Below are 20000 nucleotides of genomic sequence, written 5' to 3' on the forward strand. Positions count from 1 at the left end.
CGTAAGTTCTATGCGCGGGGTGGCTTGAGGCGAGGGACGACGATTCGTAGGGAGCTTACCTTTTCTTACCTCCACTCAGCAGGTGATCCTGCCGATTGGAAGCGCGTCGTTGTCGAGCATATAATCCCAATCCCGGGCACCAGTTTGTGAGAACACCCATGCACACCATCAACTTGAGCGGCAGAGAAGTGGCCGAGGCTGGCCTTACTCGTCGCCTGAAGCTGGCTGAGGAGGCGAGCATCAAGATCGATGTGATCGATCTTGTCGACGATGAGGAGGAGCAAGCCACAAGACCACACCGGCCGCCCGAAGACCGACGCTCCGACGATAGCCGGGATGCGACCAATCCAACCTCCGCACCGCGGCTGACGCCGTTCCACGGTGTTCTTTCCGCCAATGACGATGGGAAAGTTCTTTTTATGAATGGATCTTTATCTGGCGAACGTAGAACGTACTCGCGCCGTCCGATTCACGCATCACCGGACTCGACTAGCAGCAGTTCGGAGCGTGCAAGGGAGCGCAGAGCGGACCATCCGTTTAAACCGTCACCCAGCTCAACGCACTCGAAGGCATCGGCGGGCAGCTGCATCATATTTAACCGTTCGTACGTCAAGACTCCGATGAGTAGTAGTACAACTAGCGGTATCAGTCCCACCAGGTACAACGTATTCGATCGAGCACCCACGACCGATAGAAGTTCGCAGCTCATTCGAAATGCGTTTCAAAGAGCTGGCAGCCGGCCGCCGATGCTGAGTGGTTCCAGTGATACAACGACCAGCATTCACGGTAAGCGAAACAGCCGAAGGACACCATCATCACGCCCATAATGTCCGTGCCTTCTCCATAGGTTCACCAACTATCGACATAACTGGTCATCGTGGCAGCGAGAGCCCTTTGCCACGGGTGAGTTTGTTAAGGCGCTCTTATCACAAATCGTCGGGCGAGTCGGCAACGTCCACTTCGTCCCACCACCATCCCGTTGTGGCAACGATCGATTTGGATTCGGATTGCTCACCAGTGCGCTCAAGCAATCACCAAACGACCGTGCCGGAGGAAGTTGATGATAGCTCATCGAGCAGCGAGAGCGCAACCGCCTCCAAGTTGCCACGGCAACCGTCACTGGCACGCGATGAGAAAATGGAAGTTGCCGAAGATCCAGCGGTGGTGGCATTCGTGGGCATTGATTTAGATTCGATAGACGCAAGATCAGCAGAAAAACTGCGGGATCCGACCGTAGACAGCCATCCAACCGATCACCAAACGACGGAGGACGAGCCCGATCAGCAGGAGGATGATGAGGGCAGCTCGATGGAGAATTCGTACGGCGATGTTTCGAGCTCCGGATGCGTAAAGTATTCTTCCACGCGTCACAGCATGGGCCGGCAGGGTGTAACGGAGGCGTCGAGAAGTAACTCGATGAACGAGTTTGAGCTGAAGCTGCAGGAAATCAACGAGTGGGTAAAACCGATGACCCACCGGGACCGGGTGGAGCATTGGCGCGTAACTGAGGAAGATCTGCGCCACTCGATACCGACGAAAGCCAAAATTGAAACGACAAGCTGTTCCGGCACAAAACGCACCTTCTACGATACCGTGCACATCTCGAGCGAAGATGACTCGTCCGACGATTCACCGATCGAGGGCATACCGAGCACGATGGGTGGTAGCATGTTGACTACCAAGAAACGACGCACGGCCGATGCGATGGAAGCCAGCACCAGCACCAGCGAACTGCGCTCCGGTGTGATGAACGGGCTAGCGACGGACCGTACGGCGTGTGCCGGTACGAGCGCACCAACAACGCTTTCACAGGACGATGGCGAAGATTCGGATTTTCGTAATGGTCAACTCAATCCCGATATCGATAAACCGCAGGCTGGCATCAGCATGCTGCTGATAAAGCGAGCTTATCACAAACTACCGTCTCGTAACCGGCTTTGCAAGAGATGCAACAAATGTAGCCCCACGGAGGTCAACGGTGGTGTACCAGTGCCAGGAATCCAGACCTACTGCGATTGTCGCCGTGCGATTGAAACGCCCAACAAAGGCCCAAACGGTACACCGTATGCTCAGTTGCTTTGCCGGGACCGAGGGCTGGATAGTTTCCTCCACTATCTGCGCATCAGTCCACTCCACCGAACGAACCAGATTGCTACAGCACCACCACCACCACCACCGAGTTCCGACGATGTAAGGGCGATGGGTGTCATTCTAGCGCCAGGATCTAAGGTCGAACAGGACGCGCAAAGTGTAACCAAATCGGCTCATGGCATCGGAAGGACAACAAAGTCTAAGAGTCGGACACAGAGAAAGGCCAACAAGGAGAAGCGAAGGGTGATCAAAAGTAAAAAGAAGGTAACGGCCAAAAGTAAATCCCACCCTGGCACCATTGCCAGCAGTGCCATTCGTGGTGTTCGACGGTTGGTACTGTCGAGCTCGTTGCGTAGCGGAAAGGTCATACGATACCGCACCACGTTCCCGTCCTTGCGACAACCGCCAAGGCAAGGCAAGTGTACACCACGTATCACGGCCGCTATGGTCAACCACGAAGCACCGACCGACGCGCATGATGCACCGAGCATCACGGAATCAAAACCAGTGCCCAGAATTAACGAGCCGGGCGATGCCAGTGATGGAGGAGCAACACTCCCGGCACAACAGCAACTGGATAGCCCTGTGCATTCCCCACCGATGGCATCATCTTCCTCCTCATCCTCATCCTCGTCTATGACCCAGAAGCCGAAGCCAAAATCCCTTCATCGGACCGCAGCAGCGGCGTCGTTACGTTGCTCTGTTGACAGTGCGGTCAGTAGCTCGACCAGCGCCGAAATGCACGAGGGCAAACGCTCGAAAGAGTGCCAGACGGTGGAGAGTGCACTGGCGCTCGAAGCGGTGGCTGCTGTCGAATGCCCCGCAGATCCTCCACCGAAACCGGTCAACGAAGGAATACCGTGCCGGAACCCGGTGAGTCGGAACGATGGCGAGGTGCTGCACGTGTTTCTGCTCGACGAGAAGCTGATTGTCGTGCAGACGGGGCTAGTAAGCTTCTGGCGATACTCACGGTTAAGTGCACTGCTGGGTGTGCGACAGGAATGGGAACGTGTGGCGCAGGTATCCCGTTGGTTACGCGGTAAGAAAGAGTCGTCCATCAATGGTAGCTAATATTTAAAAGACTAACATCACCCATACTGTACCGTTGCCATTTACAGACACTGAGCTGGACACAGAAAATGCCCATCGTATCGGATACAACAATTGTCATCCCTTCTATCTGGAACCAAGGGCACGCAATCTGACGGAGGACGAATCGCGGACATGCCCGCTTGCCTCGATCTACGTCAATGCCTACTTTCTGATCACCAAGATCCACATGCTAACTTCAGGCGCACCGAGCGGTGATGAAGGCGGTGAACAAGATAATGTGGAAACGAGTGTCGACGACGGAACCGCCGGACCGGCGCCGGAAGATCAAGGGACTGTGCGTGAAGAGGATGTGGCTCGCGTTAAATCCTATCAACTGGATACGGTGAAAAGGTAAGTAGAATGCATGCCAACTAATCCATCATCCAATGCAGCCTAATGCATTTTTGTCGATCGGGGGGAATCGCTTTCATTTCACCAGCACCCTGGAGGATGTGTTGTTTCTGCCAATTCCAAATACGCGCTACTTCATCGTCTGCTGGTACGAGCACGTACGGGAGATGGAATCAAAAACGGGCCTGTGCAAGTACAGCCTCACGCCAGACCTCGAAACGTTGGCCAGTATTCGTGAGTTCCTGTCCGTACGACAGAAACTGAACAGTTTGCGCTGTCTGCCGAACAGCCGGCTGCTGGGCCTCGGTGAGTCCACCGTCCACCTGTGGTGCTACGAAACGGGTCATCTGCTGTGGACTATCGATCTGAAGCTCTCGCTCGGAACGATTGTCGGTAGTTTTGTGCACAGGGAAATGGTAAGTTAACGTTACCGGTATGCCACCGGCACCGTCACTGTCATGTCGTCCCGGTCAATCTTAAACGAATTCAACACTCTTCGTAGGTCGAAAGCACATTGTTCCTGTTGCAACTGCAACCGGTCGTGAACGAGAGCAACCGCAAGCTCATGAAGGTGATCGCCGTGAATCTGTACAAAAAGGCGTGGTATGTGGCTCACAGCTACGAGGTAGCCCTTTCATCGATGCGGTATGTTTTCCTACAGCCACGATAGACGGGGCTTAACCGTGTAACACTATTCTTTGCATTCGTTTCATTACGCTGTTTTGCTCTCACCGCAGAATCACTGGAGAAAGCCAGCTGGCGGAACCGACCGAAGCAGGGAACCAGCGGCACTGTGTAACGTTCCAGAGTGGCGAGATGCTGCTCGTCAGCCTGAACACTCCCAGCTTTTGTTGGACGAATCACAAGCGATTGGCGAAGGATTTGCAGCATGCGGAAGAATGCTCCGTATTGGTGTGTTCGCGGTTGCGAAGCAATACGGGTGACGTTTATCGGCCAAAGGAACGAATTCAGAATGCCGGGTACTGGCACGGTGGCCGTGATCTACTACTGCTAGGAGATCAATGTTTAACGATCAAATCCATCGATGAGTACATGGCTGAGAGTGCCCGATAGGCTGCTAGCAGAAGAGTCAGCGGCCAAGAAGAGAATTTGTGGCATGTGCCTAAGGAAGAAATTAGTATTTTTTTTATTTGTTCAATTAGGTAATCTATATTTTTTTGCATATCTTTTCACGTTTCAACTAGAGAGCCAGTGCTCTGAACCAGAATTCGATGGCTCGAATTGAACTCCTGCTGGCGCTGTGATTGTTATTGCCATAACTGGCACTGAAACGAAGCCTATGCGATCGTAGCTTAAACTAAGGGCAGCATGCGCTTTAGAACTGGTCAGGTTTAGTTTTTGGTTTTTCAAGCATAAAGCCCTTCCCAAGAATGAACAGGACGTTGCTGCTGGCAATAGTATTTATTTTAGCCAACCACTTATGCCCTGGGCGTAATTTTTTCTTTTGACTTAAACTCAAGCGTTTTTACGATGCTTTCGTGTACCAACGAACGCAAATGAAGCAACCGTAACGTATAATGTAAATAGTGATCAAAAGTCGAAAACGGTGAGCGCCGAAAAAACATGAATACTACTTGCGCCAGTAACTTTTCATCGATACTGAAATGTAGTAGCAACACGAAGAAACATTTTGCTGCTTTGCTTGTGGCGAATGAATTTGAATTACAATTGAACACAAAGAATCAACTTATCGGACAAACTCATCCTCCCAGAATGTAGATCTCTCTTTCTCTCTTCTAGTGTTTGATGCTTTCGATGAGCAAAATGTTTTCTCGGGAAAATGGAATAAAGAACATTGAAATCGCTGGATGCTTTATGTGGAGTAAGTTCACTGTTATGTTTTTCATTTATCTCATTTCATCAAACCCGGTTATGGTCACCGTGCTTATCTTATGCTAGCCGTTTTTTTTCCTTTTTGGAATTACTTTTTCTGATTTTTGATATCGGCTGCGCTTTGAATTACACCTAAACACTCCTCATACTGGGCCTGTTCGTTATCAGCCGCAGCAAACAGCTGCGCAATCTGCACACTCAGGCGCCCTTGAAGACGTCGATTAAACTGTTTAAATTGTTCAGTATAACTACTGAACAGCAGCTGTATGGGATCGAGCTTCTTTGGTGGTCCAACGGTAGCGGCCCGGATTGGTCTTTTGCTGTTCTTTGGTACCGTGACACCATAAGGCTGTCGTAAACCTGGTCGGCCTTGTGTGCTTGGTTGGGATAATCTTGACGGTGTTTTATTACGAGCCCTCAAATTCTGTGAAGCAGTACCGTCCGTTACAGTAGGCAATTGCTCGGGCGCTTGTTGCTTTACAGCACATTCCCTCGGCAGCTTCTGGCTGAACGAAGGAGATTGGACTTTATCTTGAATCATGGATCGATTTCCCACCTCCTCCGTGATGGCATCCTGATCACAGTGGTTGGACCCATTGTCTGCCGGTTGATAAGCCGGTTCCGGAGAATGGTTCTCTGTGTGATTAAGGTTAGCGTTCGGCACGGAACGAGATTGAACGCTCGGTCCCATTCCTGGCACGATGGAAGTTCTAACAATTAAGGGTTGATCTTGGTTGGTTTCTACTAGATCGCTGTTGGGTTCGATCTTGGGCGCCTTTGGCAAGTAATCATCAAGAAATACCATTTCATCGTAGCACATCCAACTCTTTGTTGCGTCCATGGTCTTACATTGCCTGAAGCTATCTTCCATTATCTTCCACTGGCGTTTTACTTCCGTGCCTGAAAATACCGAAGAAATTAACAACACTACAATCAACAGGCGAGGCCGGCGTTTTCTTACTTGTGCTGTTTTTGAGCATCGCGATCTTGGTCCACGCCTCATCCCTTTTCGCTTCGTCTGTGTAATTGTCGTCCGCAGGATCGTACAACAAGGGAAACTGCTTCACAAGTTTGATCAACTCCGCTAAACCAGCCATTTAGAAATGCAATTTATGTACAACGAAGAGCGCGCAGCATCCCGCGGAGCCGTTGGTTTATGATCTTCAACCGGTTCGAGGTATGAAGCGGCGTGAACCGGGTGCGGATTGTTTGAAGATCCAAATTCGGTCCTTTTCATACTGCGAATGCTAGGACGAATATTATGTATTCGGCATTCGGCAATCGGACGACTCCGCTACCTCGAAATTAAGGGGTTAGTTTGGGGGTTTCGTTCGGATGTTGTTGTTGACGAGCAAAGTAGGCGAGAAAAAAATCTCCTCCAAAAATTTAGCTCTTTTTTAGTAACCGAGTGGAAGAAAAGCACTTTTAATACGTTGCCGCGTGAAGAATGGAGGAATATTTTGTCTGTGCAAACGAAAAATGAACCAAGGAGCGTCGCGGATTGCAGTTCCAGGCGAAATAATTTGTGGCCGCCAGCGTTCCGCGGTCGGTGATGCGGTACGAGCGCATTTTGGCATGCAATCGCTCTGAATCGCAGCAGGCTGTGGTGCTTGTGTGGTGTGGTTAGAGCGGGGTTTGCGGAACGAACGACCAAAACGCGATACGTTTCAGTGAACAGCCAGTCAGACACCAGCCCCCGGGAGAAATCAGCTCAAACTCACGCTCCATCAAGCTGGGAAGTCTGCTGCGCATTATTCAGCAAACGAGACGAATAGCGGAGAACAAACGCGGCCGTGCCGGGGAGTTTCGGCGGCGACGATAGATATCCTTCAGCTCCTCTCCTGCCCTCCACAGCATGACGGTGGTGTATCCGCGCAAAATGTTGTCCCGCTTTCATCCGTACCATGGACAGAACATCATACTGTTCAACGAGAACACGGTCGCCTACCGGAAGGCAAGTTTTGGTAATGCGCTCACCTTCAGCGAGAAACCGCTACAGCCCGGAGAGATCTTCCTGCTGGAGATCGAGAAAAACGAACGCGGTTGGAGCGGCCACATGCGACTCGGTAAATTTGATAGACAAAGGCATCTTATAATCTACATCGCACTTGTGCTTATCACACCCACACTCTATCGTCTCGTCTTCATCGCTTGCCTCTCTAGGACTCACTCAGCTGGACATTAAACCTGCCTCTACGCTCCAGTATGCGCTGCCTGATCTGGCGAATCTCGGTTCGAGCTGGGTGTTTCCGATCACTCGGTCCGTCGGCAACTCGGTGCTGAAAAGCAACATCCTTGGCAACGGGATCAACGTGAAGACATCGCGCGGTGTCTTTCCGCGCAGCTTGCTTAAACCCATCACCCAGGATGGAGCGAGCGCCGACATTCTGCCAACCGACACCAACTCACGCATTGGCGTCATCTTTGTACCAAGCGAACACGAAGCGGACAAGGCCGAAATGCACTTTATCATCAACGGCGAGGATCATGGGCCCTGCACGCAGGACATTCCGTACACTAAGGGCGCCCTGCACGTCGTCATAGACGTCTACGGTACGACAAAGCAGGTGAAGATCATTCAGCTGTACGGTATCTCGACACTGCAGGGTGCGTGCCGAGACGCGATACTGGCGCGGGTTAAGAAGTCATCCATTCCTGAGCTGCCTCTGCCGGAAAGTTTAAAAAATTATCTGCTGCAGTATGGGCTGTAGAATGCGTGATTCAGACAGTACAATCTTTCGTTCAGACGAAGCCTGAAGCTCACGCGGTACGAACTGCAAATGCCCCATGGAACCACTGAATGAAGCCTCTCGCTTACAATGCTTTTCTTAACGCGGCCCATGCAGGCTAAATATTATTGATCAATGCCGGCCGGTGTCAATACATTTGTAGAGTGTCGGTTTCGGTTGCAGCGAACAGTATAGTCAGGTTGACGGTTTTAACTCCATTTCCTGTGTCCTACCGGGTGTTAATGATGATCCATACCATGCCGGACGAAAACCATTCCTTGCAATCGAAATACATGTGCGGGCAAGTTGGTCAGATTTTTCAGGGCGATTTTCAGAAGCATGAAAATGTACCATCAATAAAATTGGTTTTTTTTAAATAGTTAGCAAGTATGGACCGCTTAAGGGCGTATTGTTCCGAGCAATAGTGCTTTTCGTTTGCCAAACTGGCTTTAAATCCAAACCACAGTGTGGGGAGTAGCGTTATCGTGTAGCTCGAAAATAAGTTTTTCGCGGGTCTATCTCAATTATTCTATGCCAGTGCATCTTTCGCCCCTGTGGTTCGCGCATAGCTCACGAACCTGAACGAAAGAGTACACTTCCGGAACAAAAACTAGGAGCTGGAAACTGGAAATCTTGTGAATAGGATTAGAGATAGAAGAACCGTATGATATAAGATTGCAACCACATGAAGATGCTGCTGTTGCCGCTGCTTCTCGTTCCGTTATTGTATAATAAACCAGCGGGGAAGGGATGAGTGGACCAACAATCTAGCGTCCAGTGTACTCCACCCTCCTTACTTGCCGATTTTCGAAATGTGTCAGTGTAAAGGAATGTTTTGTATAGTGAGTAATTAAGAATGAGTCTGTAATAAATGGTAAAACAAGAATATACGTTTCGTCAAATGGTATTTCCAACGAATTCAATGCTCCCCCGGCACGTAGGGCAAGATTTCGGTCATGCTGCCAGAACAAGCTGATAGAGTTTTCCCTACTTCATTCTTAAAAAGGAAGCTGATTCTAGTACAATCATCACCTTATCTCCGGCGTGTAAAATTCGTTTTTGGGGATAAATCTTGGCCTTTGACCGAGAGGGGAGAATTCGAATTCAGCCACGGTTACCCCGTGCTGCCAGCCTGCCGTGTTGACAGCAGGAGCTGCGAAACCAAAACAAACACTTCCGGCTCAAGCTGCGTTCGTTCCGGCTCAGTTAAAAGGGATTTGGTGTTTCGTCCGGAACCTGCTAAACTATGACTTACTACTTGTGTCGGCTTTGTTGCAGCTGGACGGAGACGGGGCTCTTGTGCGAAAGGACAACCACTTACGCGATCGTGGCGCGTGTTTTCGGAATAGAGGTATACAATCGGTGCGGCACCGGTTCCGTTCATCATCCGGTAAACATTACGGTTCTTTTTACAGCTGGCTCAGCTATCGTCGCTTCCCGAATACTGCTGCAAGCAGTGTGCCTCATCGCTGGATGCCTGCCGAGTTTTCTACGAGCGGGTTCAAGCATCGGATGCATTTATACGCAATCTGCACGAAAATGATAAGCTGGAAGCGTTTCTTAGCAGACAGGACAGTTGGTGCCCTGAAACCGGCTTCAGCACAACTATTTCGGAAATAAGGCAAGCAGAAAGTGTACCATGGCAGGATGGCGTGGAAGGAGACTGTTTGGGAAATGTTACACCGATGAAGGAAAAGTTGATCTCTTTAGACATAATGCCTGTGGAGGAGCTAGAGATCGTGAATGGACCGTTGATCGATGCGATGCATGGCGAGGATAGCGAAACGCTGTTCAAAGAAGAAGTGCTTACTGCGGTGCAGGACCTCTCAGGATCGGGCGATGAATGCGAGCCGATCGATGTAAACGACCTAGGACCAGCAAAACCATCGTACCGGGCGCGACACGCGGATCAGGAACTGATCAAGAAAAATCCCCTTATGTGCTACATCTGCGAGGAAGAGCAAACGAGTGTGCCGAGCCTACGAACGCATCTATTTTCACATGACGATCTGCTGCCATATCACTGCACACAGTGCAGCACACCGGAGCAGCCCATTGATATTCGGACGCTGATTGCTCTGAACAATCATTTCGAATCCCACCAGCTGCCCATCCAGTGCGAACAATGTCCTTTGCGTTTTCGAACCTACGATGCCCGCGTGTTTCACCAGAAGAACAAGCACAACTCGAAGGCACCCTTCGTGTGTGACACCTGTAAGAAGGAATTTGTGAACCATTACAAGTTTCGCAAGCACATGATCGCCCATCGAAACAAGCTAACGCAACGGTACAAGTGCGGCACGTGCGAGAAAGTCTTTCAAAACTCCACGGTCCTCCACCGGCATGAGTTGATACACTCCGATACCAAGCTCTTCAAGTGTCCGTTTTGCGCACGTTTGTTTAACCATCAGTCGAACTTTGAGGTACACAAGGCGCGCCACCAGCGCAATCAGTTGAAGCTGTACCCGTGCGATGTGTGCGACGAGCGGTACACCAAGTTCGACGAATGGAAGCGCCACATGCATCAACACTTTCCACAGGATCGTCGTTACTGGTCGAAGGAGCTAGCCCTGTCGAAGGAGTTGCAGGATCAGGCCTACTATCCGGCATCCTGCCAGGAACCAGGCTGCTCGTACGTGGCCGCAACGATCGTCAAAATGTGGAGCCACTATCAATCGCACTACAAATCGTTCGGCTGTACCCAGTGTGGGCAAAATTTTGCCAAAATGCACAAGCTGCGCACCCACATCGAGACGGTACACGAGCAGATCCGGAAGCACGAGTGTACCATCTGTGGGCGGCTCTTTGCTGTTGCACAGAAGCTGCGCGAGCACCTTGATTGGCACAATGGAATCCGTAGCAAGCAGTGCAAATACTGCCCGAAGACTTTCATTTTTTCATCGAATTTGGTCATCCACGAGCGTACTCACACTGGACATAAGCCTCATGGCTGCGATCAATGCGATGCCCGTTTTTCTTCCAGCGCTGGACTGGCGAAACATAAAAAGTGTCATGATCCGAAGGACCCTCCCAAGCAAAAGCTAATCGAACAAGGACATTCTGGCCATGTCTAGATGTTCTACGTGCTGTACCACGGTTGGCTCTCTTCTGTTCGTCTCTACTTTTGTTCTTTTTTGTCCAAGGTATCTAAGTTTAAGAAACGGGCCAAAACAGTTGTATCTATGCCAAGGCACAATTTTATTAATATAAGGCAAAATAAACATGTTCACATCACACAATGTTTGCGATTAACACGCTTTGAGAAAAAAAAAGCCTTCACACAATTTGCTTAATTCAAAATTAAATTCCTTTTCTATCGATCCGCATTGTCAGTATAAGCGCTTATTCTAAAGAGATAGATTGGAAGCAACTTCCACAACCACATGGAAGAAAGGTTATATACTTAAAACAACAATCGAACATCTTCTGGCAAATAATCGTTACTTTAAAACGAATGTTAGAAATGCAAAAAATAATGATTGAAAAATCGATCAATTGAATATAACATTTGGAAGAGTAAAAAAAAAACTTAGAAAACTCGGAACATTTGATCATGTTCTACTTGATATAAATAAGGAATCAAATATAAATTCGTAGCAGCTTTGGGCTACACAAAAAGTACTAGCACTAAAAGTCATACATAGATAACGTAATATGTGTTTAAACTAACAAAGACATAATGATGGACCTGTTGCAAAGAAACTGCAACACAGAACCGTCTGTGCTAGGTCATTTAGGATAAAAAAAAACCATTCAAACGCAAGGAACTTGGCGAACCAGAGAGAAGAGGAGTTCGCGTTGCTTCTAGAAATATGACACAGCAGATCCTCGTTGACCATCGCCATTGATCATACACGAAGAGTTGATCATCTCTTGGCCATTCGAAGGCATACCGGTCGGTCCGCTCCCTGTGAAATGACGAAAAACAAAACAAATTCAACCGATTAGTTACAAATTGGTTTGGATTGGATTAGTTACAAAAACAAAAATCGAATGGATATCGGTCTTTCAATTATGATACGCTACATGTTAAAGTGGCTGGAGGAGTCGGAGGCGTCGTCGTCGTCGTTACGTCGGCAGGAGCGCCAGCGGACATCCATGGAAAATAGTGCTGACAGTATGGGGTTGGCGGTGGAATCATCGGAGCCAAGGCATGCATAGGCGGTGGCAGCGGCGTTACCGGCGGTTGCAACGGTTGCTGCTGGGGTTGTGTGTTGAATCCTGGCGGTATCATCGTTGCTAGCACTGGATCAGGCGTACACGCTTGATGATCTCCACCAAACCAGCTCGGCACGTTTGCATTATGTGCAATCAGAGCTTGATATGGGTGCGGCGGCTGCTGGCCTCCCTCGGGGGTGGTGAAGTGTCCAATTTGGTTAACCATCCAAGCGAAATGTTGTTGTTCTAGCTGTTTTTGCTCTTGATGCTGTTGTTCCAAAATCGGAGTTGCACCAGCCGCTGTGGCTACTGGTGGGGCTAGGGGCGGATGCATTGGAAATGGTGCCGGTGGCGGTCCTTGTATCTGTAAATATCGGCGGCAACGAGCGATAATGATTACGATAGCATCGAACAATATGAGAATATCATTGCTTGCAGTTGGACACAACCGATTCAACGGACCGGACCATTCTACTTACCGCCGCTGGATGATGATGATGGAAAGGCGAATAATTACCGATCCAATAGTTCGGAAGGAGGTGCACGTTCTCCAAGAACGGAGGTGTTCCTGGTAATGGCATCATGTGTTCCGTGAGCATGTTGGGTACCATCGTCGGTTCAAATGATGCCACCGGAGGATTAGGCCAGGCAGGTTGTGCATATTGTAGGATTGGTTGTTGATGAATGTGTTCCTGAAACAAATTTATTTGCGGTTCTTGTTGCAACAACGCAGCATCGTCGACTTTGTTGTTGGCGTGAATTTGTTCTCTGTTATTGTATGTTGGACTGGAATGAGTTCCAATCTTGAGTGGCGGCAAATTCCGCAATTTACTGTTGGATGCATTCACTTTCAGCCCATGTCCGTGTAGCGAAGAAGATGGCAATCCACCATCCACAGCACGTCGATGTCCAAACACTAAAAAAAAAAAGAAGCAAATTCGTCCTCTCCCATTATCTAACTCTTGGTGGTTTCCTGTACTGTTGGGGTATAGTGTGGCACAGCATCCTCATACCTGACGATTTCGAGTGGCTCAAGATTTTCACATCATTCCATGGAACCCATTCGGTGGAGGAAGCGTTGAGGCGGACCAGTATCATTTGTCGCTCCGATGATATGCGCTCAATACGGCAGGATTTATAGGCATCTTTGATTTTGGCAGTTACCCTAGCGCCGAACTGCATGTCGTTTTTTTTACGGAATACAAGATAAGTGTAATGTATTTCAACTAAGGTGGCAGCGAAAAATTTTCAAATTGGTTTGCATACTACCTTGTACAGGTGGTCTTTGTTGGTTGCGTATCGGAACACCTTTCCCACGTCCTCCATCCACGCATCGTACTCGGCATTACGGTAGATGTTAGGATCGAGCAGTTTGGCCGTTTTGTACGGGAACGGCGTAATGCCCACACTCAGCAGCTGGCGGACACAGGAAATGTTACGCTCATATAGCAACGGATCAGACTTGCCACTTCCGGCGCATAGGCGCAATGGCATCATTAGCTCAGTCGTATCGCTCCGAAAGCTTTCCATGTTTGTACTGTTGCCACGGTACGATTTGAAGAAACTAGCAATACTGGAGAAGTTTTGATGGTTGTGAAAATGGCAGAAGCGAAAACTGTTCAGGACGCAGTTTGTATCGGTCTCGCTGCTGAGCACCAGCCGGCGACCGTCCATCGTCACCGCGACGTCCTGCTTTCGCTCGTTCTTGTAATAACGGATCTTACGATCATACGGATCGTACAGCATCCGCTCGACAGCATAAGCTACATCCGCTAGCTTCATCACGTTCACGTACAGTACCTCGTACACAAGTGCTATACGGCGAGAAGAAACGAATGCATAAGGAACACGGTTGTTGGCTAACCCTACGAGCTGTACAATACCTTGGCTGTAGGCCAGCATTTTCATGTAGTCAAGGGTGAACACGGAATCGAAGTACTTATCGCGACCCATGAAGATTCGCCAGGTTTCTTTGCAGTCGGCACTCAGATAAAACCAGCGGCCGTTTGTGAATGGTTCGAATATTTGAACATTGGCTCTACGACGAGGAGACGTGAAGCATAACCATTTCGTTCTTCTATCTGCTACGGAAAGGGTCATTAGCAACAGCAACATACCTGTGCAGAAGGGCTAAGGCCATCAACTCGGTCATCGTACCGACCGTGTCGTCACTAGCCAAGTTTTCCAGATACTGTTCACGTTCTGCATCCGGGATCTGCGAGAAAAAGATACACGTTGGTATAACAATTTAGCGCACAACATATATCCAGAAAAGGGTAGTGCACAACACACAGACATGCTTTTATGCTTTCCTCCATGTTTTTGAGGTTAATCACCCGACGCGTGTACCCCTCGGATTTAGGTGCTTGAACCCATCAGTTCTATCGTGAATCAAAAGGATACGACACGAAACACCACCGCTTCGGAACCGGAATACTAACCTCCGGAAATTGTGACGGGTGCTCGCGAAGGTATTCGATGCACTCTTTTCGCACTCGGCCATGGTACAGCTGGATCCCTGCGGAACTGGACTGCTCCGAGATGACGCGAAAAAGGTTCGTCCCATCTCGCGCCGTATGTTTCCGATAGTAGCCGTTTTTCTCCAGATACTGATCCCAGATGTCCGGCGTTTCCCGGCTACCGGTCGCAAAGGTACGTTCGGCGGAGGTCAGGAATTCCATCCTTGCAGCTCAACAATGCACCCACGCCACCTCGGAAGTTTATGAATCACGCGTCCGCTTAGAAGATCACCTTTAACTCTAGGAGCACACGATACCGGCGTGATATGCTCTTGTTTCAACACATTTAATACACCAGATGTTGTACGATGTTGTTGGAACTCGTTAAAAAATGCAGTTTTCAAAGGTGCTTCAAGCAAACAAGCGAGCCGGTCAACGGCACTACCACACCGCGCGCTGGTAAAACTGAAAATGGCCGTCGAGCGATGACCGCTTATTCGAAGACAATAGCGGCAGTGCAAACGGCCCTTTCCCTCTGTCGGCCCTTGCGTCTTCCGTTGATCCTCGCCGTTTTTCTAGCGAACTCTTCTAGCGCATGAGCTTGCTCTGCACTACCACCAACACCACTTGCATGTGTGAATGCAAGAGCAATCGCGCAAACCAGCGGATGGAGCGAGACCACTAGTGTGCTATGTTCTCAAATCGGCGATCCTCGCGGCGTAAATTGATTTCCGTACCTGCTCAAGCAGCTGGTCAATTGAATCCATGTGGGCCACCAAATATTATGCAGTAAAACTTTAGCGCAACTCTTTGGCACTGATTGGCCATATTCCAAGAAATCTGCGAATCAAAGCAAACTCATGCAAACGTACCGATGGTTTTGGAGAATAACCTCAAATTGAACGAATAGTTTTATCAAGATACTTTGTATAATAAACCGATTTTTATTTCGCAAAAGGCTCGCTCGAAGAGCGTTTAGCATAGACGCATAAAATCCCCTACATCATCATCATCGACCATGACTGCAACTGCTAAAGCTGCTGTGGCACCCGTCGCGACCGTCGCTGGCTGTTCCGTTTCGTTAGCTGCTGTAAACAATTCTAGAGCATCGGGGAGCTGCTGAGGTTCCGGCTGGGCGGTTTGTTGTTCCGGATGCTGTCGACGAACGTGCATCTTCAGGTAGTCCTTCCGTGGATAGCGCCGTAAGCAGTGTTCACACTGGAACGGTTTTCCCTCGACATCCGGATTGTGGGTCAGCATATGCCGTTTAAGGTCGGAAGCTTGCACGTACCGCTTCCGGCAGACCGTGCACTCGTACGCTTTCTCCCGGGTGTGCACCCGGGTGTGTATCTTTAGGCACTGAAGCCGCTTGAAGGCAGCCCCGCAAACCGTGCACCCGTGTTTGCGCTCCTGCGAATGGGAGATATGGTGTGTCTTCAGCAGCTCCTTGGTCCGGAAGCATTTGCCACACTGGCGGCACACGTGCTCCTTCGCACTGCTGGCATGCAGCTTGCAGTGATTCTTGAGATAGATTTTGTTCTTGAATCGTCGCCCACAGACATTACACTCGAATGGCATCTCGTTCGAGTGCGTCGTCTGGTGGTTGGATAGATCGTGCGCCCGATTAAACGATCGACCACAGATACTACATGGAAAGCATTTCTCGCGGAACTCTCGGCTTCGGTGCTGCAACAGATAGATGGCAGTGGCGAACCGTTTGCGACAGATTGAACACTGAAACGGTCGATCGACTCCCTGGGCACGCGTTCGATCGTCCTCCTTGCCGTGCACCCGCTCGGAGTGTTCCCGCAGTGCGGCCATATCCGCAAACTCATCACGACAGCCACCGCAACATCGGTACTTTTGCAGATGTGTTTGATCTTGTTGCACCAGTGGCTGCTGGTGCGACTGTTGTTCCTGTTCCAAACCCTGACGATGGACGCTCTCGGTGTGGAGCGTGAGGAATAGTTGCTTCATAAAGATTGCGCCACATGTTTGGCACTGAAATTGGCGCGCCATGCGCCGATGTTTCACCAGCGACTTACGCTTCGAGTAACGGCGGAAGCATGTTTCACACTCGAACGGTTTGTCTGAATCCTCCTTCCGCTCCGGTCGGTGTACCTGCTCGGAGTGGAGTAGCAGCTCCAGCTCCGTTTCGAACTCGCCCCGACATCCGCAACATTTGTACGTTTCCCTGTCCTTGTGGCATTTGCTGTGCGTATCTAGGTTTGCTTGGGTCATAAACCGCTTGCCACAGCGCGCACAGACGTACTTCCGGTTCACCGTTCGCTGGTGTTCCTTGAGCAGCTGCAAACTACTGAACCCTCTATAGCATACGGTACAGCGCAATCGTTTACCATCGTCGGAGCTACCCTCCTGTTGGCATTCCTGTGCTGGTAGATGCACGTCTCGACAATGCTCAAGCAAGCTGCGCTCGTTATAGAAAAGCTTCCGGCAACCACAGCACTTCTTCTGCTCACCCTGCGGTACGGATGAATCTTCTTCATTCGTTTCACTAGATTCGTGGGCGATTTCTGCGGGCCCAGCAACAGCAGCAGCCTCTTCACCAACAATTTGAGACGAATGGTCGTTGCTGGTCGTTTCTTCTGTATACGATGCTGCTGATAATGAATTCGGTTGCATTTCCTCCTCCTCCTGGTGCTGGTGCTGCTGCTGCTGGTTTACAGTTGCCAGTGATGAAACAGGTTGGTCATATGCAGGTGCGCCAGCCATTTCACCATCTACCGGGGAAGTGAAGCTGGGCGCCTCGAGCAATGGCTCACCGTCCAGCCCAAGCCCCAACAGGAATTCATAATCCGAAGGGTCCATGTCTTCGGTGACCCGCATGCGGGCACCTTCCCGCGCTAACCCATTGTTCCGCTCGCCCTCACGCACGTTCAGCTCGTGCCGAAAAATCGATCGGAGGGTCGCATCCGATTCACGGCACTTTTGAATGATGTGGTAGGCGATGATCATGTACTCTGCGCAGTTCCGGCATGCATTCCGCGGAAGTGCATCGTGCTTACGGATTTCAATTCGGGCACACTCCGTGATCACGTCGCTCAGTATCATATCCTCGAACTCGTCGTAAACACACACGAAATCATCCTCGCAGCTCTCCATACAGATGCGGCACACTTTGTAGCAGTCCGGCTCGATCAGGATGTCCATCGCGCCTGCTAGTTTTGCTCCGGAGGATCACATTCCCCAAACTCTGCAGCCCTGCAAGTGGTTATCGGAAGGGTGGATTAGAGTGCTGCAGATCGTTGAATAGCGGCTGTGGGTCGTTCACCGTATTCGTGGTTGGATAGAGAGATCCACGATGGTCACTGTCACCGCCGAAGCTGCATCGTAATCAATCCGGAGATTCGATTTTTCGCTAAAAGCATAAATGGTTGCAGCAGGCCTGGAATTTGTTCGTCGCCTCCTGTTCATTGAGTCACGCAGTGCAATCTTGCCAAAAGCGTAACCGGCACCGGAGGCGGGTCCGCTCGGATCGAAAGGTGAACTTCGGGTTCGGCCACGGCAGATCTGATGGATTAGAGTGGTTGACGATGACGATGGGAATGGCACCGGGCCACTTGTTTTCTAAAGATAATACGAGCAATTAAACATTCGCCGATAGAAGACGATAAAGGGAAGGGGTTTCAAGTTGCCTTCGGCTGTTGGTTCCGTCTCTTGCATTTGCTTTCCCGAGTCCCGAGTCCCAAGTCCAAGCAAGATACTTACTGCACGGAAGCGGACGATCCGGATTTGAGCTGTTCCGCGATTAGATATATTCTGTTCGTTTCCGTAGGTGGCTGGAGGGAGAAATCGAACGTTAATGCAACAGATCCTTGCAGAACCACGAACCTTTCTACTTGCCGCTGCGCTTTCCGAACTTTGAAGACGCTCATGTTGTGGCTCGACCGTAGATTCCCTGGCCTCTGTGCCTGCCTTCTGGCGCGCTCTCTGCCGCGAGTTGATTGTGAGTGGGTTGATTGGTTTCCGGGGCGTTGCAAAAGGAAATAGAACCCCTTTTTCGTGGTTTCCACCTCGTCTATTCTGCGTGCTGCGGCTGGGTGCAGTTTAGCAAGCGTCTTGCACTTTCCTGGCTTACTACTCCAACGGGATCCACGACCAGAGTGCAGTTTTTTGGTCTAGTGCATGGAATAGAGCAGAAATGTGAAGAATTTCGCCCTTTTCACAGCGATTTTACGCGGAAAGAGTGCTTTTACCAGCGGTTTTAAAAGGTACAAAAAAAATAAACCCATGTAGCACAAATTTTACTCCGTTACGGCGCGCGGACTACAGAACGGCGCGTTTTCGTAACCCCCTCGCCTCCGGCCAACTCCCTGCAAAATCAATTTATCAGCTGTGTTTACTTCGCTGCCTCTCGCGGTACCCCACCCAACCAAGAACTGGTTTCTTTAGGACCCCAAGGTTGCAGGGTGAAGAAAGCTATAGAAACATCGCGAACACGCGTCCGTCGCGGCTGAATCACCAGAAGATTACTGTTGGAAGAAGAACGCCCCAACGGAGTGCAGCGGACGAGACTGGGCTGGGCGCATTATCGCTCGCTGGTGTCCGGTTCTGATTATTTAGTCTACACGCGGAGTCCAAAATCCCCGCCAGGTTAAGCGGTATGCTTCACGCCAGCAGTAGCAGCAGCAGCAACCGCAGACGCGGTTTCGGAGGTTCGAACGCATCAACGCGATAAGAAGGGCGCGCGTATCAGCAAAAAGGAAGGTGTTGCAAGAAAACGACCGTGCCAAAGCAGTGGAACGATACGGAATTAGTAAGAAGCCGTCGGCCGGAAGTGAGTGATCGAGTGTCGTCGTTTCTGCACCAAAAAAAGCTGCACGGGGAGCACCGTTTCTGTGTTCAATCATGACGCGAACGAAGAATCCTTCCCCCAAGAAGATAGACCAGAGCGATGAGAAACATTCCGAGCAAAGGTAAGTCTGGCAAGGCGGGCGAGAAGCAGGAGGAATCTGAGGGCGGGCAAGAAGACCAAGACGACGAATCAGCGCCGGCTGCACGTTTCAATTGATATGACACTTGGCTTGATTATTATCCGCTCAATTCCCTCCAGGCTGTTGCACAAATGGACCCGATATTCGAGCGCCAAACTGGAGGAGGTGGAGGAGACGTTGCTTTCAGGTTCGTACAACTCGTGCTGCAACTACCTGTAGCAGAAGGGCCGCATAGTATGCTGTGATACGGTTTACTATCGCGCACACACCCCCCGAGGTCATATCTCCAGATAATGACGAAGAAGATGATG

The 20000-nt window shown here is 50.1% G+C and overlaps 7 protein-coding genes across 8 annotated transcripts in view; 4 read left to right on the forward strand and 3 right to left on the reverse strand.

Moving 5' to 3' along the window:
* The window catches only part of LOC126580969 (uncharacterized), a 5604-nt gene extending 223 nt beyond the window's left edge, over nt 1-5381 (forward strand). Inside the window, exons 1-7 of one of the 2 annotated variants that reach the window (XM_050244340.1) lie at nt 1; nt 80-786; nt 848-3130; nt 3210-3534; nt 3623-3950; nt 4037-4179; nt 4272-5381. The exon at nt 1 is cut by the window's left edge and continues 223 nt beyond it. In XM_050244340.1, the coding sequence (XP_050100297.1) occupies nt 159-786; nt 848-3130; nt 3210-3534; nt 3623-3950; nt 4037-4179; nt 4272-4608 (4044 nt within the window). In that variant the 5' untranslated portion in view covers nt 1; nt 80-158 and the 3' untranslated portion in view covers nt 4609-5381. The remainder of the gene's footprint in view (nt 2-79; nt 787-847; nt 3131-3209; nt 3535-3622; nt 3951-4036; nt 4180-4271) is intronic. The other variant, XM_050244339.1, reaches the window with a different exon arrangement.
* Nucleotides 4942-6485, reverse strand: LOC126580982 (uncharacterized). The gene is made up of 2 exons (XM_050244360.1): nt 6350-6485; nt 4942-6288 (listed from the first exon to the last, which is right to left on the reverse strand). The coding sequence occupies exons 1-2, from the start codon at nt 6483-6485 to the stop codon at nt 5477-5479; spliced, it is 948 nt and encodes a 315-aa protein (XP_050100317.1). The 3' UTR covers nt 4942-5476.
* Nucleotides 6486-7243: 758 nt separating this feature from the next.
* LOC126580984 (neuralized-like protein 2) lies at nt 7244-8883 on the forward strand. Its single transcript, XM_050244362.1, has 2 exons — nt 7244-7454; nt 7552-8883. The coding sequence occupies exons 1-2, from the start codon at nt 7244-7246 to the stop codon at nt 8097-8099; spliced, it is 759 nt and encodes a 252-aa protein (XP_050100319.1). The 3' UTR covers nt 8100-8883.
* A 444-nt stretch (nt 8884-9327) lies between these two features.
* On the forward strand, nt 9328-11548 carry LOC126580973 (oocyte zinc finger protein XlCOF28-like). The gene is made up of 2 exons (XM_050244345.1): nt 9328-9468; nt 9533-11548. The coding sequence occupies exons 1-2, from the start codon at nt 9364-9366 to the stop codon at nt 11189-11191; spliced, it is 1764 nt and encodes a 587-aa protein (XP_050100302.1). The 5' UTR covers nt 9328-9363; the 3' UTR covers nt 11192-11548.
* A 102-nt stretch (nt 11549-11650) lies between these two features.
* LOC126580970 (uncharacterized) lies at nt 11651-15104 on the reverse strand. Its single transcript, XM_050244341.1, has 8 exons — nt 14717-15104; nt 14393-14490; nt 14159-14313; nt 13545-14089; nt 13289-13451; nt 12755-13191; nt 12144-12639; nt 11651-12025 (listed from the first exon to the last, which is right to left on the reverse strand). The coding sequence occupies exons 1-8, from the start codon at nt 14954-14956 to the stop codon at nt 11922-11924; spliced, it is 2238 nt and encodes a 745-aa protein (XP_050100298.1). The 5' UTR covers nt 14957-15104; the 3' UTR covers nt 11651-11921.
* Nucleotides 15105-15655: 551 nt separating this feature from the next.
* On the reverse strand, nt 15656-18535 carry LOC126580971 (zinc finger protein 528-like). The gene is made up of 3 exons (XM_050244343.1): nt 18464-18535; nt 18027-18322; nt 15656-17956 (listed from the first exon to the last, which is right to left on the reverse strand). The coding sequence occupies exon 3, from the start codon at nt 17903-17905 to the stop codon at nt 15710-15712; it is 2196 nt and encodes a 731-aa protein (XP_050100300.1). The 5' UTR covers nt 17906-17956; nt 18027-18322; nt 18464-18535; the 3' UTR covers nt 15656-15709.
* A 548-nt stretch (nt 18536-19083) lies between these two features.
* Nucleotides 19084-20000, forward strand: part of LOC126580980 ((Lyso)-N-acylphosphatidylethanolamine lipase-like) — a 3096-nt gene continuing 2179 nt past the window's right edge. The window contains exons 1-2 of the mRNA XM_050244355.1: nt 19084-19671; nt 19809-19876. Coding sequence (XP_050100312.1) covers nt 19604-19671; nt 19809-19876 — 136 coding nt within the window. The 5' untranslated portion in view covers nt 19084-19603. The remainder of the gene's footprint in view (nt 19672-19808; nt 19877-20000) is intronic.

Source organism: Anopheles aquasalis, chromosome 2 (genome assembly GCF_943734665.1).
Source record: "Anopheles aquasalis chromosome 2, idAnoAquaMG_Q_19, whole genome shotgun sequence".
NCBI lineage: Eukaryota > Metazoa > Arthropoda > Insecta > Diptera > Culicidae > Anopheles > Anopheles aquasalis.

What these genes read in the sequence shown, in the direction of transcription:
- LOC126580982 (XM_050244360.1), bottom strand. Translation starts at nt 6,485, where the DNA reads ATGGCTGGTTTAGCGGAGTTGATCAAACTTGTGAAGCAGTTTCCCTTG. An exon ending in GATGCTCAAAAACAGCACAA is followed by an intron (nt 6,289 to 6,349) that starts GTAAGAAAACGC and finishes CGGTATTTTCAG; the next exon opens with GCACGGAAGTAAAACGCCAG.
- LOC126580971 (XM_050244343.1), bottom strand. Translation starts at nt 17,905, where the DNA reads ATGGACATCCTGATCGAGCCGGACTGCTACAAAGTGTGCCGCATCTGT.
- LOC126580984 (XM_050244362.1), top strand. Translation starts at nt 7,244, where the DNA reads ATGACGGTGGTGTATCCGCGCAAAATGTTGTCCCGCTTTCATCCGTAC. An exon ending in GAGCGGCCACATGCGACTCG is followed by an intron (nt 7,455 to 7,551) that starts GTAAATTTGATA and finishes TTGCCTCTCTAG; the next exon opens with GACTCACTCAGCTGGACATT.
- LOC126580973 (XM_050244345.1), top strand. Translation starts at nt 9,364, where the DNA reads ATGACTTACTACTTGTGTCGGCTTTGTTGCAGCTGGACGGAGACGGGG. An exon ending in CGCGTGTTTTCGGAATAGAG is followed by an intron (nt 9,469 to 9,532) that starts GTATACAATCGG and finishes TTCTTTTTACAG; the next exon opens with CTGGCTCAGCTATCGTCGCT.
- LOC126580970 (XM_050244341.1), bottom strand. Translation starts at nt 14,956, where the DNA reads ATGGAATTCCTGACCTCCGCCGAACGTACCTTTGCGACCGGTAGCCGG. An exon ending in ACCCGTCACAATTTCCGGAG is followed by an intron (nt 14,491 to 14,716) that starts GTTAGTATTCCG and finishes TTTTTCTCGCAG; the next exon opens with ATCCCGGATGCAGAACGTGA. An exon ending in AATGCTGGCCTACAGCCAAG is followed by an intron (nt 14,090 to 14,158) that starts GTATTGTACAGC and finishes CTCGCCGTATAG; the next exon opens with CACTTGTGTACGAGGTACTG.